At 35.7% G+C, this 18,149-nt stretch overlaps 1 protein-coding gene across 1 annotated transcript in view; it reads left to right on the forward strand.

Annotated features, from left to right (window-relative positions):
- The window catches only part of NCKAP1 (NCK associated protein 1), a 96,656-nt gene that overhangs the window by 22,360 nt on the left and 56,147 nt on the right, over nt 1–18,149 (forward strand). Inside the window, exons 3-8 of the mRNA XM_004375445.2 lie at nt 13,418–13,510; nt 13,710–13,766; nt 14,515–14,657; nt 14,743–14,833; nt 16,625–16,762; nt 17,573–17,621. Coding sequence (XP_004375502.1) covers nt 13,418–13,510; nt 13,710–13,766; nt 14,515–14,657; nt 14,743–14,833; nt 16,625–16,762; nt 17,573–17,621 — 571 coding nt within the window. The remainder of the gene's footprint in view (nt 1–13,417; nt 13,511–13,709; nt 13,767–14,514; nt 14,658–14,742; nt 14,834–16,624; nt 16,763–17,572; nt 17,622–18,149) is intronic.

The following is an 18,149-nucleotide window of genomic DNA, read 5'->3' on the forward strand; positions in this document are numbered from 1 at the left end:
ATTCTTAGGTCATCGAAATTGTTAATGCTTTCTGTGTATATTTTCACCAAAAAGAAAAAAAAGATTGAGAAGGGAGAGGGTTGACATGTTGTGGGGTTGTTAACCAATGTCATAAAACAATATGTGTACTAACTGTTTAATGAGAAACTGTTTGTTCTGTAAATCTTCATCTGAAGTAAGATTAAAAATAATAATAATAAAAAGAAATTGTTAGTGCTTTGTTTTGGTTCTGTAATTATAAAGTATTTAGAGTTTGAATTATATGCTGATTCTAAAAATTAAAAACTAGTAAAGACTTGAGTGATAGGTTTGCATTGCTTTACTCCATTGCACACTTCGTACTTTTAAGAAGGATAATATATTTAGCATCAAAGCAAAATGAAATCTTTTTCTCCTAAATTCTACCAATTGCTTAAAATTATGTCACAGTTTAATTTGTTTCATAGCTGTGCCACAACTTTTAAGTTATGTGCCTTTATAGTATTCTTAAATTTATCTGGTTTAATAATCATATCACCTTTGTATGAATTTCCCGTTTTTTTCTGGAACCCACTTTTCTGTACTCCTCTGCCCCTCTAGCTCCACTCTGGACAGGTTACATAAGCCTACTGCATAGATTTCATCCTGAGATACATTTCTCTTTATTGTCCTCAGTGTAAGGGTTTGTGCTTGAGCTGTCATGCTGAGTTTTTATAGAGTTTGAGAACCCCTTGAAATTGTGTACAGAATTTGTATATGAACGTATTTTTCAGTTTTGTCATATTCTCAGAGGGGCTCTTAGGATTCCAAACAATCTGTTTTCTTTCTGCCCTCTTTATGTAACTGCCTGTGCTTTCAAAAACATTATTTTTTGAATCTGTGCACTGTGTATTCTAATCATACTGAACTATAGTCATAACCTCTTTAGCTTAAGGATGCTTTCTACTTCCTGGAAATGAGACTGCCAGTAAGCATTATTCTGGGGTTTCATAGCACAGCCCCTAAGGAGATGCATCTCAGGCATCTACAATCATTTTTCCATTTTCTTCAAGTTTCTTGAAGTTTTTTCTTGTCTTTAGCTGTAGCTTTTCCAGCTGTTTTTCAATTATTATTCGTTCATTTGGCTATAGTGGTGATTATGATGCCACTCATAGTAAAAAAGGACGTTCGTTACCAGTCCCTAATTACCTGCTGACCTTTAACTTTTGTTTCCCTGGCTGTTTCTCTGAAGGTGTCTTTAACCACTTTAACCTGGTCCCTTTAGAGTGCTTTCCGCATTGTTTCTTCATGGCAGATCCAGAGCTACCTTTTATCAGATCAAAAGTATTTGCCAGGGTCCAAACTAAAATACAGCAAAAGAAGCTACAGTAGAATAAATAACAGTTGTTGCAAAACACTTATTGTCCTTTATTTTTCTTCCTAGCTCTTGTCTTGGCTAAGAATGTTTTAAATATGGTATAACAGTCTTTGGCCAAAGAGTATACAGGATAGTCTACTGTGCTACATCTCTTTGGCTGGTGTAGGGTAGAACATAGAGGATGGGGAGAATACATTTACTTTTTTTTTTAATGGAGTGTTTTATTTTTGGGGAGTTTGTGCACACTTTCAAGGAACAAATGGCCATGCTTCCTTTTGCCTCTGGGCCTTTGTTTATATTGTTTTTACTATCTGGAACAGTTCCTTCCTCCCTACCAAATTGTTTCACTAAGCTGACTTCTACTTGTTTTAGCTCTGTACTTAGATGCGACCATTTCAGAGAAGCTTTTCCTAACCTTTTTCAAATTAGGTTAAGTACTACATGTATGTGCTCCTATAGCACTCTCCACTTATCATTCATTTATTTATTTAATACATTTATTGCCTGCCTTCTATGAGCCAGTTAGTATTCTGGGATGGGGGGAGCAAGCAAACAAGCAGTGAACGAACGCTTTTATACAGCTTACTTTCGGCTGAGCAGAGAAAGACAATGAGCAAATAAAAATATAATACCAGATAAAAATGAGTTCTAGGAAAAACAACAAAGCAGGGTAAATGAATCAGAGTGATGGTGGGGAGATGCTAATTTACGTAAGATGATCAGGGAGGGACTTACTGAGAAGTTGATGCTAGGGCACAGATTCAAAGATATGAGGGAGTGAAGCAGGCTGGGGGAGGATCTTTTGTGCTGAGGGAGCAGCAGCTACAAAGGCTCTGAGGGGGAGCATTCCTGGCATGTTCAGAGAATAGGAAGAAAGATGTTATAACTGGAATAGAGTGATTGAGGGGGGACAGTGGTAGGACATGCGGTCAGAGTGAATGTACGGATAGGCAGATCTTAGTAGAGCTTTCTAGACAGTAAGTAAGGACTTTGGCTAATTACCCCGAGTAAGTTAAAATGCAATCGGAGAGAAGTAGCAGAGGAATAAAGTGATGTATGTATGATCACAAGGATGGCTGCTGGGTTGAGAATAGTCTGCAGGGGAACAAAGGTAAAAACAGGGAGACTATAATTAGGAAACTTACAGTCATTGAGATGAGAGCTGATAGTGGCTTGGACTAGGGTGGTAGAGGTGAGAAGTGTTCAGATTCTGAATATATTTTGAAGACAAAGCCTTTAGTATTTAGCTGATGAATTGAGTGTGGTATATATGAGACAATGAGAAATAACAACCCCAAGGTTTTTGGCTTAAACAAATGTAAAGATTTATTTGGATGAGGAAGCAAGAGGTAACAGGCTTGGGATGGGGATGCAGTGAGGGTAGTGCTCAGTAGCTCAATATTAGACATGTTAAGTTTGAGAAGTCCACTAGAAATCCAAGTGGTGATACTAAGTTGGTAACTGTATAAATAAGTCTAAGCTCAGGCTAGTGTTCAGTTGTGAGAGTCAAGTTGAACAGGAAGTGCTGAAGGTTTAAGAGAGAGGGGGTGGAATAATCATTTGAGGAGCATGGGCCAGTGAATTGACCATGGACATGGAGTAGTGTTGCTATTCATTTATGGTCAATGATCATGAATTCAGGTTGAGATCAGTCAGCATAGGTATATGTTTTCTTCTACTATGGATTTTGTCAAGCAAGTATATTGGAGGGAGAGAGTGACAAGGGAGTCATAATACTGATGTATAATTTAATCTAAGATGGATAAGAGGATATAGGACACGAGAGGGTAAATGACAGTGAACAGGTGGTAGGATGAATAGAGGGAGAATAACTGGAAACGTAGGAATTATTCTCCTGTTGTTGTCACCTTGCCTTGTCTCCAAATCTCCCAAGAACAGATGTCTAAAAAGTCCAGAGAGAAGCCAAGATAGCTTTAAGCATAAACTTTATCCCCGTTTACAGACTTGCCAATTGAGGAACTTAACATCAGCCGCCACTCTGTCATTGTGTACTTAGGCACCAGAAATAATCTCTGAGTGTCCCTCTTAGCTCCATTAACTTTCCCCTAATTTTGCGCACTATCCCACCACTCTTAGAAGCTCTGACCTTGCTTATTGTGGTCTTTATTGTATTATTATTTGTCCCCCAGCCCCCCCCCATTCATGTTATTACCAGTTGGTGAGGGCCTTTATTTTAAAAAGAATGTAGGAATTAGTCATTGCATTTTTCGTCTTTGAGCTTTGTGCCAAGAAGTTAGTTGAGGTGTAAACAGCTTATAAAACTGAATCTTTATCTAAACAAAATGGCAGTTGCCTTATGAGTTGGTATCGACTCGATGGCAGCGGGTTATACATCTACACAACACATCCGTCATTAGTCTTATCAGCTCATTTAGGGCAGGTTCAGTCTTTTATTCAGTTTTATCCCCAGGTTCTCCTGCAATGCCTGACAACACAATACCAAAAAAAACCAAACAAACCAAACCTGTTGCCATCGAGTCTGTTCCAACTCATAGCGACCCTATAGGACAGAGTAGAACTGCCCCACAGAGTTTCCAAGGAGCGCCTGGTGGATTCCATCTGTCCATGTTTTGGTTAGCAGCTGTAGCACTTAACCACTATGCCACCAGGGTTTCCAAAGACATACCAGGTTCAGCCATGGTAGACACCAGACAGTGCTGTGACTCGGATATTTGTTAACTGAATGAATAATAATATATTAATTACAGTAATTTTCACTTATCTAAAGGTCATTTTTTATAGACCTTGCTTCTGTGAATCACATCTGAGAACTAGAAAGGAAGCATTTCTACTCGTAGAAATCTTCCCAAGAGAAATGAAGATACATGTCCATACAAAGACATGTTCATAGCAGCATTCATTATTCATAATATAACTGGATACAATTCAAATGTCCATCAGCTGGTTAATTGATAAACAAAATGTGTTTTATTCATTCAGTGGAATACTATTCAGCAGTTAAAAGAAGTACAGAAACATGCTACAATATGAATGAACCTCAAAAACATTATGCTAAGTAAAAGAAGCCAGATGCAAAAAGCTACATATTGTATGATTCCATTTATATCAAATGTATAGATAAGGTAGATTTATTGAGACAGAAAGCAGATCAGTAGTTGCCTAGGATTGGGAGTGAGAACAAGGATTAACTCTTAAGCGGGCACAAGGGAACTTTGGGGTGATTGAAGTGTTCTAAAACTGGATAATGGACAACAGTGAATCTGTGAAGCATCTCATAACATGGATGAAACTGGAGGACATTATGCTGAGTGAAATAAGTCAATCACAAAAGGACAAATATTGTATGAGACCACTATTGTAAAAACCCATGAAAAAGTTCACACACAAAATGTAACAATCTTTGTTGGTTACCAGGGATGGGAGGGGTGGGGGGCAAATACTAAATAGGCAATAGATAAGTGGTATCTTGAGTGAAGGGTGAGACAGTACACAATACAGGGGAAACTAGCTCAGCCTGTACAAGGAAAGGTCATGGAAGCCCCAAAGACACATCCAAACTCCCTGAGGGACTGAATCGCTGGACAGAGGGCTGTGGGAACCATGGTCTCGGGGAACATCTAGTTCAATTGGCATAACACAGTTTATAAAGACAATGTTCTACATTCTACCTTGGTGAGTAGAGTCTGGGGTCTTAAAAGCCTGTGAGCAGCCATCTAAGATACTCCACTGGTCTAATCCCTTTGGGAGCAAGAGAGAATGAAGAGAACAGGATACAAGGAAAAGATTAGTCCGAAGGACTAACTGTCCACAGCTACCAAGGCCTGAGGGAGTGAAGCAGGCTGGGGGAGGATCTTTTGTGCTGAGGGAGCAGCAGCTACAAAGGCTCTGAGGGGGAGCATTCCTGGCATGTTCAGAGAATAGGAAGAAAGATGTTATAACTGGAATAGAGTGATTGAGGGGGGACAGTGGTAGGACATGCGGTCAGAGTGAATGTACGGATAGGCAGATCTTAGTAGAGCTTTCTAGACAGTAAGTAAGGACTTTGGCTAATTACCCCGAGTAAGTTAAAATGCAATCGGAGAGAAGTAGCAGAGGAATAAAGTGATGTATGTATGATCACAAGGATGGCTGCTGGGTTGAGAATAGTCTGCAGGGGAACAAAGGTAAAAACAGGGAGACTATAATTAGGAAACTTACAGTCATTGAGATGAGAGCTGATAACTAGAGAGGTAGCTGGGACAGTTCCTTAAAAGGGGTTTACCCAAATAGTCTTAGTACTCTCAGCACAATTGGAAGAGCGTAGTCAATGTCACTGAACTGTGTATGTAGAAATTTTTGAAACGGTGTATCTTTGGCTATGTGTATTTTCACCAAAGAAAAAGGTTGAGAAGTTAGAGGGTTAATATGTTGTGGGGTTGTTAACCAATGTCATAAAACAACATGTGTACTACTGTTTCATGAGAAACTATTTGTTCTGTAAGCCTTCACCTGAAGTACAATAAAATAAAAAATTAAAAAATAAACAAAACTTGATAATGGTGCTTGTTGTACAACTCTATACATTTACTATAATTATTGAGTTATTCACTTACTGTGGGTGAACTTTTGTGGTATGTAAATTACACCTCAATAAAGCTGTAAAAAAAAAATTATTCTGAGCAACCAGAAATAGTACTCTAAAATAAAGTTTATTCAGAGAAGAGCTTATTGATTCTCACTATGACCAAGCTTGTTGAGTTACTCAGGCAAATTGTAACAAGTATTTTCTAGCACGCAGCATATTAAAAAGTACTCTTATCAGGAGCAAATGACAACTGACAGTGAGGAAGAGAAATAAAAACTTTAAAACATATAGCAGCAAGGCAAGGACCATTTAATACTGGCAGATTGCCTTCAGTGGCCACTGGGGCTGTCTTTTTATAAACAACTCAGTGTAATTATTGATTATAGTTATGACATCTAATTAGTAAGAAAAGCCTAAATTATGTTTGATGTACTCAGGTTATGAAATCATGGTAATTACATATTAGAAAAAAAAGGTTTTTAATTATTAAAATGGAATGTAAGGGAGGTAACTTCATTTATCTTTCCATTTACAGTGGAAAATGATATAGCCTTAAATGAGGCACATTGTATTGTCATTAATACAAAGTGACATATTTTATACAAAGATGTTATACCTGATGAACTCACTATTAATAGGGCACATAATTAATGATTTTCTGGTACCGATGATAAAATTAGTTTCATCAGTTCACTTTATCTGACCATCTTAGGACCAGAAATCTTAACTTCCCAAGACTTTTATTTGAGGCAAATTAATGTGCTCAGGTGGTAAAATAGAGATAGTTTTAATTTATGTTATTGAAGCTTATATTAATCTTTGTTTCAGTTATCTATTATACATAACAGACTACCCCAAAACTTATTGGCTTGAAACAGCAACAACTTATTATTCTTATAATCCTGTGGCAGTTCCTTTGCTGGTCTCACCTGGACTCTATGTCACAGCTGCATTTAGCTGGTGAGTTGGCTGGAAGATGGGTCTTGCTAGGACAGCAGGATGCTGAGCCTCTCTCTTTACGTGGATATTTTATATCAGGCTTCACAGCATGGCACTCTCAGGGCATTGTTCCAAGAGGACAACAGCAGAAGCTGCAGGGCCTCTTAAATTAATCCCAAGCCTTAAAAGTGGTACAGTGTCACTTGTGCTTTCTGTTGGTCAAAGCAAGTCACAAGGCAAGCCCTGATTCTAAGGATGGGAAAATAGACTCCAATTTTTGCTCGGAGGAGCAATAAAGTCATATTGTAAAGAGGCATTGGCATAGCCTTTAAATTATTATTATTTTGCCTTCAGTTCTTTAAAATATAAAACTCTTCTATTTGCTTTTCAGAATTGATTTAAACTGATAATTAGCAGTATAACCCTGAAAAAATTACTTCTTGATATATAAAATAAAGGATTGAATTAGAGGAGTTCTTAAAAGTCTAAGTCTGTGAATTTGATGAGACTATAATTAAATACAAATGTTTTCTGAAAAAAAGACAGAACTTTAGCTTTGCGTGTCCCTACATTGTTTTTATGTCATTGTAAGGCAACTTGAATGTTGAAATGTATTGAAGAGGTGTTTCAGCTTGGAAATCCGGTAGACCTGGATTGGTATCTCACCTGCTGTTTTCGTATCTCAAAAAGAAGGGACTATAAGGATTAAATTTAGTAACACAGCTTAAACACCCAGTAACACTTGTTTAGTAGTCCTGGTGGTGCAGTAATTAAAGCACTTAGCTGCTAACCAAAAGGTTGGCAGTTTGAATCCATCAGCAACTCTGGGGACAAAGATGTGGCAATATGCTTCTGGAAAGATTTACAGCCTTGGAAACCCTATGGGGCTGTTCTACTCTGTCGTATATGGTTGCTGTGATTTGGAATCCAGTTGACGATAGTGGGTTTTTGGTTTAACACTTGTTTACTAGGTTAGTGTTAAGATAACTTCCCCTAAAATTTATTGACTACCCTTTGCTCAGAAAAATGCATTTCTAAAATAATTGACTGCCCATGGGATCATTTTGTATATGCTAAAAGGAAAGTCCTACAAAGGAATTTAGATAGAATTCCGTGATCCTTTTTAAAAGTGATTAATCTTTATGTTAATTTGTATTTTCATGTAATCTTAGGAGATTTGTTTATATTGGATGTGAATATGCCATTCTCTTTAGTTGCTTCTCATTTCCCTCTTTTATGCTTTCCTATCCTGGAAACCAAAAGAAAAAAAAATACCAAACCCACTGCTGTCGAGGTGATTCTGGCTCATAGCGACCCCATAGGACAGAGTAGAACTGCCCCATAGGGTTTCCAAGGAGCAGCTGGTGGATTCAAACTGCCAAACTTTTGGTTAGCATCCAAAGGCTTAACCACTGCGCCACCAGGGCTTGTAATGAAATACTTTGCTCAACCTTGGGGATTTGTTCAAGGGCTTAAATTACCATTGTGTAGGTGTTAAGATCCATAAATTCATTTGAATCATGAATTGCTGCCTGGTAGTGCATTCACTCATGATCAATAATGCGGTTTTAAAATTGAGGACTCCCTAAAAAGAAAATTGAGGTCTCCCTTTGTGACTTTTATGTTGATAAACTTGAGGATCATTTATTTCTTAATCATTTTTTATGTACCTACTATGTGCCAATATTCTCGATGCTGGAGATACAGCAGGAAATAAGACAAACTCCTTGCCCTCATGGAATTTAATTTCAAGTTGGGACATTAGACAACAACTAAAATGAATAAATACATAGTATTGTTTGGAGATAAGTAGTTGAAAGAAATATAAAGCAGGATAATAGATTAGAGAGTAATGGAGGTGGGGAGACCATTTTAGATAAGGGTAATCAACAAAGGCCTCTCCGAAGAGAATGAAGTGAGGGAGTGAGCTATGTTAAGAAGTGACATTGAGCGTCGCAGACATATACAAGTGCAGAGGCTTTAAGGTGGCAGTAAGCTTGGTGAATTTGAGGAACACCACAGGAAGAGCAGTGTGACAATTACTGAGTGAGACCAGAAGAGCGTGAAAGGAGATGAAGTCTGAGAGATAGGCAGTGATACCATTTAGTTTTTATTCTGAGTCACTGGTAAGGACTTTGTATTTCTAATTGTGTTGGGAAACCACTGGAATTTTTTAAAACTTCTTATTTTGAAATGATTATTAGACTCAACAGAAAATTTGCAAAAACAGTACAGAGATTTCCCATATACTCTTCATCCAGTGTTAACATCTTGCATCATTGGAATCGTTTTTGCAGGGTAATGTGATGTCTTAAAATGTCCACTTTCCTGCTGCTGTGTGGAGAATAGACTGAAGAGGCAAGAGTGGAAGATACAGAGACCAATTAGGAGGCCACCATAATAGTCCAGATGAGAGCTGATAACTAGAGAGGTAGCTGGGACAGTTCCTTAAAAGGGGTTTACCCAAATAGTCTTAGTACTCTCTATTATTTAATAAATCCTGGCTTAGAATATCATGCTAAGAAATTGGACAAAACTTTCCTTGAAACCTAATGTCTGCATTTGGTTGTCTTTTCAAAGTAACAGAGTACTAGCATAATTTAGATGAAGAAGCAATTTATTATGCATAAACAGTTTTGATAATGAAAGAAGGTAGTAATTGAAATGAATAAAGAACAATAGCTACATTCCTTTGGATTGAAAATAAATGGGTTAGCTTTGTTAGGTATTGATTTCTTTGGGTAATTTGCCAGCGCTTTTATTTCAAAAGAATGAAAACTAGAATATGCTAAATTTCAGTCAATTTTTTAGGTACTTATTTTTGTGTGAAAAAATGCATCTTAATTGAACAAAGATTAATTACCCAAATTTTTCAATGCAGAGATATGGTCTTATTTTGTGATCTGCATGGTAATGTTTATCCTGTTTATTTTCTTTTTTGTACCTTTTACTTGAATGTTAAGAAATAGTTAGAAATATTTAATGAAAGCGTATAGATGTTTTGCTAATATAATTAACCTATGTGTTACATGGAAACCCTGGTGGCGAAGTGGTTAAGTGCTACGGCTGCTAACCAAAAAGTCAGCAGTTTGAATCTACCAGGCGCTTCTTGGAAACTCTGTGGGGCAGTTCTATTCTGTCCTATAGGGTCACTATGAGTCAGAATCGACTCGATGGCAACAAGTTTGGTGTTTTTTTGTTTGTTTGTTTGTTTTTGTATGTGCTACATGAATATATTTTTAAAGTACTGTAAGTCCTCAGGCAACCAATGTCCGACCAACTCGTACTTGTCCTTTAATGTCATGTAAATTTGCTCTCACTTTGAAATGATTGAACCAACAAATTCTTCATCACAGTCACCTTCACTTGTACGTTCAGCTTTTAAATCATTGAAAACGCTTTGAGCCTTTTCTTGCACTAAAGTAAGGCTAAATAAGAACCGTAAGCATCTGTTACGACCTATCTACAAATTCTTAAAGACACACTTAGGAATGGATCTTTAACTTCGGGACTGCCTGTATTGGCGAATAGAATCAATTTTTTTCAAAACAGTACTTTTCTAATGTTTTGTTGCATAACATTAATTTATTACTGTCTGTGTTATTCTTAAACCATTTCCTGCTTTTTGTCTAAAACATTTTATATAAAACAATGAGGTGATGAACTGAGAAAAGCACGTTCTGGATGATGAACCTAAAGTTAGTACTTTTTGATTACTTTGAAATGTTCTATGAGCCTTCTTGGTTATTCACCTAACATTTAATGAGCAGCTTCTGGGTACCAGACAGTATTAGATGTTCTTACATACATTGTCTTGGTTAACTGTCCACATGATCTTTCATTTTGATGATGAGGGTATTAGGCTCTGAGATGTTAAGGCAGTTAACCATGATTGTACAATAAAAGGTATGCTTTCTAGCATCACCTACCAAAACATGTTGTCTGACATTGACATTTAAAGGTCTTTTAGGTTTGTCATTATAATCACTCATTTGATAGATGTTTAAATCGGATACTTCCTTATGTGCAGAGCTGTATTATATGGGCTATGGAAATTAAAAAATCGAGTCTAATACATTATCTTATGGTGTTGGAGATACCTGTGATACAAGGTAGAAACTGATAGGTGCTATTAGAAGGGCATACAAATTACACCCAGTTAGAGGAAGGACATTTTATTTGCATATAAGGAAGAAGTTCAGTCAGGGATGGTTTCTTGAAAATGGGGTTAACATTTAAACGTAATGATTTTTCAGTGGTAGGATTTTGACATGGAAGTTTCTTTTAAGCTCTGAGAGCATTAGGTTCTTAATATGTAAAATGAGGGTTTGTACTAAAAGATCATTAAGGCCCATAATAGTATGACAACCATGTGCCATTTATGTTCACAGTATGACACTGAAGTTGAAAGGGGCACTATTAATAATTACCCTAGGGCAACTGGCATAAATTGGGACTATCCTGAATAAACCAGGACATAGGTCACCTTTGTAAAACCGATTCCCCCCCGCCCCAATAGATACAATGATTTTATTTGCTTCAGGTTTTATTGTATGTCCGGCTGGTTGACTTATTTACCTCATTTTCTTGAAGAAGTTGGCAAACAAGGAGAGCGGTAGGTTCAGTGGGGGAAGACTGACCCAGTCAGATCCTAGATCTTTTTTTATTAAACTCACTAGCAACGACTTTATTGTACTCTTGCTTTTTATCCTGTTGAGTGTACTCTGAAAGTGTTGTATTTGAAAACTCAAGTTTAAAGTATGTACTGAAAAGTAGGAAAAGGACTGAAACATCAGTCATAAACTTTGTTTAATGTTGTTGAACAAGGTAAAGGTAGTGTAATCTGAGGAAATAATATCATCTCAAATATTCACTTAATGTTTTTGTGAGTGGTAATGATTCAAAATATGTATGTTCTTATTAGTTGCCGTTGAGTGGATTCCAACTCATGGTGACCCCATGTATTACAGAGTAGAACTCCATAGGGTTTTCTTGGCTGTAATCTTAATGGAAGCAGATCTTCCATGGTACCGCTCTGTGGCTTAGCAGTGACACACAAACCATTTGTACTACCTAGGGACCTAAAAATGTATATATAAACATGGAATTATTTGAAACAGATTTATTGTCTAAAATAGAGTCTGTTTCTTTTATAGATGAAGCTGAAAAGAGTCACACATCACTACAAGTGTACACCTTAATTTGTATTGCATTTAGGGAGAGTAGCAATGAGGTATTCATTTACAAACGTTTTCCAGACCTCTTTATTAAACGTTTTCAGGGACTGCAATATTTAGGGTGGTTTACCCTATAACATTTGGTCTACCAGACTGCTGTCCTTGCTGTTTTTAATTGGCTCTTTGTAGCTTTTTTGAATCTTCCCCTGATGTTAGGCTCACTGTTGTTAAACTTTTCTGCTTATCATGTTTGTTCGGTATGGTTGTGTATAGACACCCCTCTTTCCTGAACTTCCTGTGTTAATTAAGAATAGAAACTAGATGAGGGCCAAAATTGTGTGGGCTTTGATACCAAGTTTGATACTTTGGAAGCTTTTCCTGTATTTTCTAGTTCTTGTGTTCTAAAATAAGTGCTTCTCAGGTGATTAATGTCCATTTGAATTACCTTGTTAAAAATAGATTCTGATTAATTAGGTCTGGGGGGTGGTCCTGAGATTCTGCTTTTCTTGGCGATGTCGAAGCTGCTATTCTGCAGACTATACTCAAGAGTATCAAAGTTCTGGATGGTTTATTGGAATTCTGGTAGTCTTGTTATATAAGGTATTAATATTAATAAGGCTGGATTCTTTAAGAAATTATACTAACAGTTGATTTAAAAAGAAAAGTTAGGGCTTTTATAAATTTAATAATGTAGTTGGTTTAAATAATATTTGTCTTTCACAGTCACATTTCCCTCTTTCTTATGTTTACCAATGTCTTAACTCTAGTTTTTGCTGCTTTTTCATTTTTTTTTTTTTGGTTTTGTTTTGTGGTTTTTGCTTTTGTTTAATATATTATTGTGTTTTGTGGATTGGTCAGGGAACCGTTACTGTATTTTATGTTTGTATCTACATTTTATTTTGCATGCGTAACGTGGCTTTGCCTGGATGTTCTTTTTGGTAAGTTCCAAATTTATAAAGCATATTGTTTTTTGTAGTATAAGTTGTAATATTTTTCAGCTTCTTTTCTCCCATTTCTAATAATGTGATCATGTTCATGTCTTGTTTTTATTTTTTTTAAGTTCATTTAATAATTGTTTTTTCCTAACATTTTTCAGTTTTCCTTAATTGTAGCACAGTTTGGTACTAATCTGCTTTGATTCGTTTTATAGCCTCACACTGTCAGTTGCTGATCACTGTTAGCAATTGGTGTCTCAGTATTTTGGTTTTTGATTCTTTTTATATCCTCACACTGTCAGTTGCTGATCACTATTAGCAGTTACTGTCTTGAGTATTTTGGTTTTTAAAAAAAGCCTAAATCATCTAGAAATATTATTCTTAAAGCTTGTGCTTCCATATAGGAATCATAAAAGAAGATCGTTTGTGGTAAATTAAATGTTTTGTCCTTAGTGAACAGTATATACTAATTTTGTTTTTACAGCAACAGCTTGCCCAACTACAGAAAGAAAAATCAGAAATTCTGAAAAATCTGGCATTATATTACTTCACATTTGTAGATGTTATGGAATTTAAGGTATGTATTTTAATATATGAAATTTAACATTTCAGAGGTAGAGTTGATATTTGTTAATTTTATACATTGCTTAGTCATTTGTTGAAAATAAAATTGGAATTCTTCCGGAAAATAAATTTAATATACATTTTATCTAGATGTTTTCTGAATTTAAAATTATTTATATAAGTAAAATATTAAAATGAGCTTTTATTTTCAGGACCATGTTTGTGAATTACTGAATACGATTGATGTTTGCCAGGTCTTCTTTGATATCGTAAGTATCATTGTTGGAAGAAATTCCAATTTTCCTATCTGTTTCCAGTAGAACCAAGGTGACTGAATGCTTTCCTTTAGAGAAAGTTTATAGTACTAGTATATAAAGTTTTAGCATTGTTAATCTGGCTTGTTTTGTTGCTCCTTTTTTTTTAATGTAAGGAGTTAGAATATATTTTCTCTTGTTTCTTAGAATGTCACTGATTTTAAGTCTTGTACATATTGCAAAGTAGTTGTTAATTTCAATATTTTATTTTAATATGCCCAATTCTAAAAAGTTAACTAGGTAATATTTTTTTCTGTAAAAGTCATACTTGATAGGCTTTTTCCTAGGAAGACAGTTTCTCAATGTAGGAGGTCAAAATGAAAAACATTTCCATTGACTTAAGGTAAAAAATGTTCCCATTGATTTAATGGTGAACTATTTTTTTTTTAAATACTCCTTTTTCTTATTTGGTGGGATTGGGACAAGTATTACTTATTATTCTGTTTGGTTATCCTTTTAAAGTGTTACTAGTTTGAACAGGGCGATCACAAGCTCTTTTTCATTTATAAAATACGTCACAAACGCAAAACTTGGAACTCCCAAATTTTAAGCATGTTTTTAATAAAAGGAATTAGAATTTTAGAAATGGGGATAAAATAACTATAGAAAATTGTTAGCTTTCGTTAGCTGCCGTGGATATTTTTTGTATATTTAAAAGCTTGTGAAATAAGGAAGGAGTTAAACTTGACTTTTTTTCCCCTAGACTGTAAACTTTGATTTAACAAAGAACTACTTAGATTTGATCATAACCTATACAACACTAATGATACTGCTGTCTCGAATTGAAGAAAGGAAGGCAATCATTGGATTATACAACTATGCTCATGAAATGACCCATGGAGCAAGGTAGGGACCTGCATGGTAAAAATCTTTCTAAAATTCTCAATTTGATGGCTTACAACTCAGTGAAATTTGGTATGTCTATTTTAAGTGACAGAGAATACCCACGCCTTGGCCAAATGATTGTGGATTATGAAAACCCTTTAAAGAAGATGATGGAAGAATTTGTACCCCATAGCAAGGTGGGTACGGGTTTTTAGATATGCTTTAATAGGCATGTGCTGCCCCCTCTCTGTCAGGTGGTTGTCCTGTAATACCTTGTGTGTTGCTGTGATGCTGAAAGCTATGCTAAGGTTAGATTTTTAAAAAATAGTACAATATTTTGTGTGAATCTATACTTTTTATTGACATACAGTTAACACCAAGAATTTTTCTTCAATTTTAATACCATGAAAAGTCTCAAGATACTTTTCTAGCTTGATTTCTTTTAGCATATCTATATTATATTCACACATTTTTGTAGGTTTTATGTCGTAAAGTTACTTGGATCGTTAGTTGGAAAGGGGCTAGTGGATGGGATCAATTTTGAAGTAAAACTCTGCAGTGTAGATGGAAGTATCAGAAAGTGTCAGGATATGCTTAGCATATCATTGTCATCTCCTTTCTGATTTGGATAGTGCTGTTTCGTCACCTAGAATTGTCTTCCGCACTTGTGTTTTCTTTCTTGATCCATTTCTGATCTTTCCTAAGTTTTTATTTAGGTACTTCAAATTTGATTCTTTCCCCTCTTAGGTGATGGAAATTTTCTTAAAGGCCGTTGGCTCTCCTTTTTAAGCTCTCCACAATCGTTAACACAATGAGAAGAATTGTTTATTTGAATTAGACCAGTTAGTTACTTCCTAATCTTGATTTTTTTGATGTTCCGTGGTATCTCAGAGTTTTGATAGAAAGGCTATCATGCATTTACCAGAATTTCTTAAAAGTAGATTAATTTAGTTTAAAAAACCTATTTTTAGTCAGAATCACTTGGTGGAGCTTAATAAAGTACAGATCTGTGGGATGTACTCTCAGAAGTTCTGATTCACGAAGTTTCAAGTGGAGCCCTGGATTCTGTATTTTAAACGTGCTTCCCCGGTAATTTATGTGTAGCTAGATTAAAGAATCATATCTGAGTTTTTAGGAAGCAGGAATGAAAGACAATTATGAGGTTAAGCAAGAAACAGATGGGCTGGAACATTAAATACTTTGATGATAAACTTGTAATTAACAGAACATTTGGCAAATAGAAGTTAAGTAATTTATTAAGATAGAATATAATGAATTCTTTTTATAAGACATTCTTTGGAGAAATATGAGACATGCTGAGATCTATTAACACTTGGCCTAAATAACTCTATAGTCTTTTTCTTTCAATGAGAACTATCAGTAGAAATTTATATTATACAAAAGGGTGACACTAGGTCCCCTGTCCCTTTAAATAAAGGTCCCAAATTTGCCAAACATTTTAACCTTTATAAAAGTAACATGGTTTCCTAAGCTGATTTCTTGCTTAGGAGTGTGGAATCTATGTAGATTTTATGAAACTGGGAGCGGGGGACCTAGAGGAGGGTGCTGGTACCCAACTCAGATGTTGTGGAGCACAGTTGTAATTAGGCTCTGTTGTTTTGTGATGGTACAGTGGAAACTCACAGCAGTTGTTAGGAAGCTGCCATGGAGTCAGCTCCTGACTCATGGTAATCCCATACACAGTAAGGTGAAATGCTCAGTCCTGCTTCATTCTCATAATCAATTGTGGATCAGACTTTTGTGCTCCATCTGGCTTTCATTGGCTGAGTCTGTATAGTAGATCGCCAGGCCTTTCTTCCTTGTCTGCCTTAGTCTAGAAGCTCTGCTAAAACATGCAAGCCTCCACTGACAGACCGGACAGGTGGTGGCTGCACCTGAGGTGCTCCTGCACACAATCGTAGCTGAAATTTAAGTAGAAAAGAAAGAAAAAAAAAGTTTTTCAACATTCCTTTTTCTATTTTAATTAGTCTCTTTCAGATGCACTAATTTCTCTTCAGATGGTATATCCTCGAAGGAATCTTTCAGCTGACCAGTGGAGAAATGCCCAGTTATTGAGTCTCATCAGTGCACCCAGTACAATGCTTAATCCTGCACAATCTGACACTGTATGGTTCTATTTTGCCTTTTTTGAATGGAAATATTAAAGTTGATCTGTTGTTTTAAAATACCAGTTAAACAGTGCTGTTACAATTTTTTTCTATAGCTTATCAGTGAAATTTTTTGTAAAATGCTCATTAGTTAAATCATATTGTTTAATTTTTTTGTTTTTAGACTCTAAGCAAAAACTGATGCTGAGTTAATATAATTAATAGTATGTGTATTTTTGTTTTTAAGTTTAAAAGTTTGTTTTATTCTATCATGGTAGAAAATTTGGAAGATGCAAAAAATACAAAGAAGGAAAATAAATCACCCCAAATCTTACTAGCTACAGAAAATTATTATTGATATTTTATTACATTTCTTTCCAATCTTTTCTCCATGTGTTTGAAAATAGATGTCATGCATATGGAGAATACACATAGATAGTTACTGATTTTGGTCAGTGAACATCCATCTACATAAATCATTTTTAACTTCACTAGGATTTTATTTTTGGAGAACTGACTGCAAACTCTGAAATAGGCTAAGGATGTTTGAAAGTTGTTATTTACTAGATTATAGAACAATTTAGCGACAGTATTTTTTAAAGGGCAGTTTGAGGGCACGCAAATGTGAAAGGGGTACAGCTCTCATTGTCCTTTACCAGCTGAAGATTTAAATAGAGATTATAAAGCTCTTGTTCAACTTTTCAGATTTGTTGTGAAGGCCAAGAATTCAGTAGAAAAATTCTCAGGAGGAAGAGAAGAGACTGACAATGTGGAATATTTTTTTTAGAGTGGTTTTTTAACCACAGCTTTATATTTTCTCTTTTTAAGATGCCTTGTGAATATCTCTCTTTGGATGCAATGGAAAAATGGATTATCTGTAAGTAATAAAATTGGTCAGTTTTTATTTTTATTTTTTAAATTGTACTTTAGGTGAAGGTTTACAGAACAAATAGTTTCTCATTAAACAGTCGGTACACATATTGTTTTATGATGTTGGTTAACAACCCCGCGACATGTCAACCCTCTCCCTTCTCGACCTTGGAGGACCTTTTTTTTTTTTGGTGAAAATATACATAGCCAAAGATACACCATTTCAAAAATTTCTACATGCACAATTCAGTGACATCAATTACGTTCTTCCAGTTGTGCTGCTATTCTCACTTTAGATGGTTTACAGTACAAAATAGTTTCTTATTAAACAGTACACATGTTGCCCTGTGACAGTGGTTAACAACCCCACTACAGTCAATACAGTCCTTACTCAACCTTGGGTTCCCTATCACCAGCTTTCCTGCCCCTTCTGCCTTCTAGTCCTTGTCTCTGGACTGCTGTGCCTTATTAGTCCTGTTTTGTTTTATGGGGCTGTCCAGTCACCAGCTGAATGGTGAACCTCAGAAGTGACTTC

Source organism: Trichechus manatus, unplaced genomic scaffold, assembly GCF_000243295.1.
Source record: "Trichechus manatus latirostris isolate Lorelei unplaced genomic scaffold, TriManLat1.0 scaffold00037, whole genome shotgun sequence".
In the NCBI taxonomy this organism is placed as follows: domain Eukaryota; kingdom Metazoa; phylum Chordata; class Mammalia; order Sirenia; family Trichechidae; genus Trichechus; species Trichechus manatus.